The sequence below is a fragment of the Vigna radiata genome, chromosome 7 (genome assembly GCF_000741045.1).
Source record: "Vigna radiata var. radiata cultivar VC1973A chromosome 7, Vradiata_ver6, whole genome shotgun sequence".
Taxonomy (NCBI): domain Eukaryota; kingdom Viridiplantae; phylum Streptophyta; class Magnoliopsida; order Fabales; family Fabaceae; genus Vigna; species Vigna radiata.
Genome location: NC_028357.1, coordinates 35,912,978 through 35,915,767, shown reverse-complemented (window position 1 = coordinate 35,915,767; position 2,790 = coordinate 35,912,978). Strand labels below are relative to the sequence as shown.

At 33.9% G+C, this 2,790-nt stretch overlaps 1 protein-coding gene across 1 annotated transcript; it reads left to right on the top strand.

Annotated features, from left to right (window-relative positions):
- Positions 1 to 569: 569 nt before the first annotated feature.
- Positions 570 to 1,662, top strand: LOC106766375. Its single transcript, XM_014651107.2, has 2 exons — positions 570 to 1,141; positions 1,415 to 1,662. The coding sequence occupies exons 1-2, from the start codon at positions 673 to 675 to the stop codon at positions 1,465 to 1,467; spliced, it is 522 nt and encodes a 173-aa protein (XP_014506593.1). The 5' UTR covers positions 570 to 672; the 3' UTR covers positions 1,468 to 1,662.
- The last annotated feature ends 1,128 nt before the right edge of the window (positions 1,663 to 2,790 follow it).

Below are 2,790 nucleotides of genomic sequence, written 5' to 3'. Positions count from 1 at the left end.
TTAATCTAAATATGACCAAAATAAATATCACATAGTTAATTAATGACAAGTCACATTCAATACTATAAGACCATAATGACAGTGTTATAATAACCCGTTTAAAATTATGGATTGAAAATGTTGTAGACTTAAAAGGGTTACTTCTTCTAAAAAATAATAATCTTTAAACCTTGCATTTAGTATATAACTTTAACATCCATCGTCATTACGTAACCAATTTTACTTTATTCCCTTATGAAACAAGACAGACCAGCCGGGTCGATCGGTCGGACCGTGACTTGGTAAAACAAATTGGAAAAAGTCTATTTAACAACTCATTTTTGACAACTTTTTCACAACGCATCCGTGACAGTCTATGATTGGTCCGTTTCAAATATTTTTTTGAACATAAATTTAAACAAACCAGTGAAATTATGACACATGTCCTGTTGTAAAAAAGTTGTTAAAAAAAAAGTTATCAAAATATCATTGTCCAAAGAAATGGGTCCTATATAGTACAAGGGAAGGGTAGTATGGTCATTTCAAATCATGGTGCCAACTCAGATCCTGATAACTCTGCTGAGTTTCCTTTCTGACGGACACCCACAATCACATCACATCCGTGCTTCGATTCGAACTTGAAAATGAAACCTTAATATCCCAAAAGCGGTGTCCTCAATCATCGTCACCACGATGTCACTGACACTCAGATATTCTGTTGTTCCCATATCAAAGCCCCTCTTTCTTCTTCTCCTTATTGTGATCCTTTTTCCTCTCACTGGGACAGCGACAGGAGATCATTCATCTGATCTTCAGGAGGTGCTCCAGAGGCATGGGTTGCCGGCGGGGCTCTTCCCTCAGAGCGTGAGGTCATACGATTTGGACGGAACGGGTCGGTTGGAGGTGCACCTGGATCGTCCCTGTCTGGCTCAGTACGAGACGAGGGTGTTCTTTGACAGCGTGGTGAGGGCTAACCTAAGTTTCGGACAACTCAAGGTGTTGGAAGGAATGTCTCGGCAAGAGCTTTTCCTTTGGCTACCTGTCAAAGATATCATTGTCACCGATCCTTCCTCCGGAGTCATTCTCATTGATATCGGTCTTGCCTATAAACACCTTTCATTCTCTCGCTTTGAAGATTCTCCAGTTTGTAGATCTCAGTCGGGTACATCCTCTTTCTCTCTCTCTCTCTCTCTCTCGTCATTTGCACGTCACTCTCATTCATGCATTATATATGGTTTCTTTCCGTTGATTTCATTGTTGTTTTTACACAAACTATTGTATGGTTTGAGTCATATAATGTAAGATTTTGACTGGTTTTTATGAGACAGTACGTAACAATGAAAGAGTTGAAGAACTTATTAGTTCTCACGAAGAAATCTGCCAAAACTATTTGATTCTCTGTTTTGACGATGAAATTGGATCGATGTGGGTGCAGGTCTTATGCTTAAGATTAGTGGAAGGAAGGGTGTTGGATTTAGAGATCAGTGACGAAGGTGTTCGTTTGGCTGAGGATGGATTGCTTTTATTTTCTCTTCTGTTTGTTTGGGTTCTAGTTTTCTATTTATGTGAAGAATGTGCAAACCCAAAATTTATAATGCCATCCAATAATTTCATGAACTCTATCACATGACAACCAATATTACCTTGCACAAGAGAATGAATTCTTCTATTCTAGATAGAAAATACTTGTCAATATGTATGTGTGGGTCCTTTAATTTTATAGTCTAATGTTTTAAATTTCAACATTATACACAGTGTTTCCTTCTTGTTTAGTTATTTTGAAGCAAATAGATAAAATGAACTCACACTGGACCAAAGCCTTAATACTAAGTTTTGATTTACTTCTCTTAAAAACGTAGAAGTTATGTTTGTTCCATTTTAGCACATTTTATAGGCTGCTAGATACTGTGGGGCCAGAGGTGGGGTTTCTGAGAATGTTGTTCTGATACATGGACAGTTACAGTGATAGACTGTTAAGAAGTGCCCTTTCAAAGGTTTTGTGAATCAGAGTAATTTAAATGAAGCTATGAAAGGGTTTCAATGTTTAATGAAATAGTAAAAAAAACAAAAGGGTTGACAATTACCAAAAGAAATATCGGTATTCGATTTTAATCTCTGATTGCATCTTCAAATAACTTCTACAAATTGCAAGATTTTAACCTACTAGGATAGAATCAAACTTCTTAATTAGAAAAACTTGCACATTCAAATCAAATATATAAGAATGAGGTAAAGTTTCTCAGTGTAGCATCACATTTGTAAAGTTTCATCATTCTATGTAAACTATTCTCTGTTGTGATCATATGTTCCCATCCTTCAAAAGTCACCTGCATGAAGGTTGTAGTCATATATGCTCCATTTATGGTTGTAACATCTGTGTCTATTCTCCAATAGCAGAAGTATTCATGTGCTTCGCATCATGCATTAAATAAAAATTTTCAGTTAATGTAGTTATATATAAGACTAACTTAGATATTCACAAATAATACTAGCATTTAATCAAATATTCAATTTTAATTTTACAATTATGTATCGAATTTTTTAAGTTTTTTTTTGTTATTAAGGGTTAATATATATGAAAATAATGATTAATTATTTAGTTTTTTATTAGTTCATTCTGTATTATTGGATTTTAGATGTATCTATAATCACAAAACACTATTTGTATGTACTCCTATTAAGCATTCAAGTTTCAAAATAGCTTATAATGATTCACCGAATTTGATTCAAATTATAGGTTAATGAATCAAATAAAACATATATATATATATATATATATATATATATATATATATATATATATATATATAT

What these genes read in the sequence shown, in the direction of transcription:
- LOC106766375 (XM_014651107.2), top strand. Translation starts at nt 673, where the DNA reads ATGTCACTGACACTCAGATATTCTGTTGTTCCCATATCAAAGCCCCTC. An exon ending in AGTTTGTAGATCTCAGTCGG is followed by an intron (nt 1,142 to 1,414) that starts GTACATCCTCTT and finishes ATGTGGGTGCAG; the next exon opens with GTCTTATGCTTAAGATTAGT.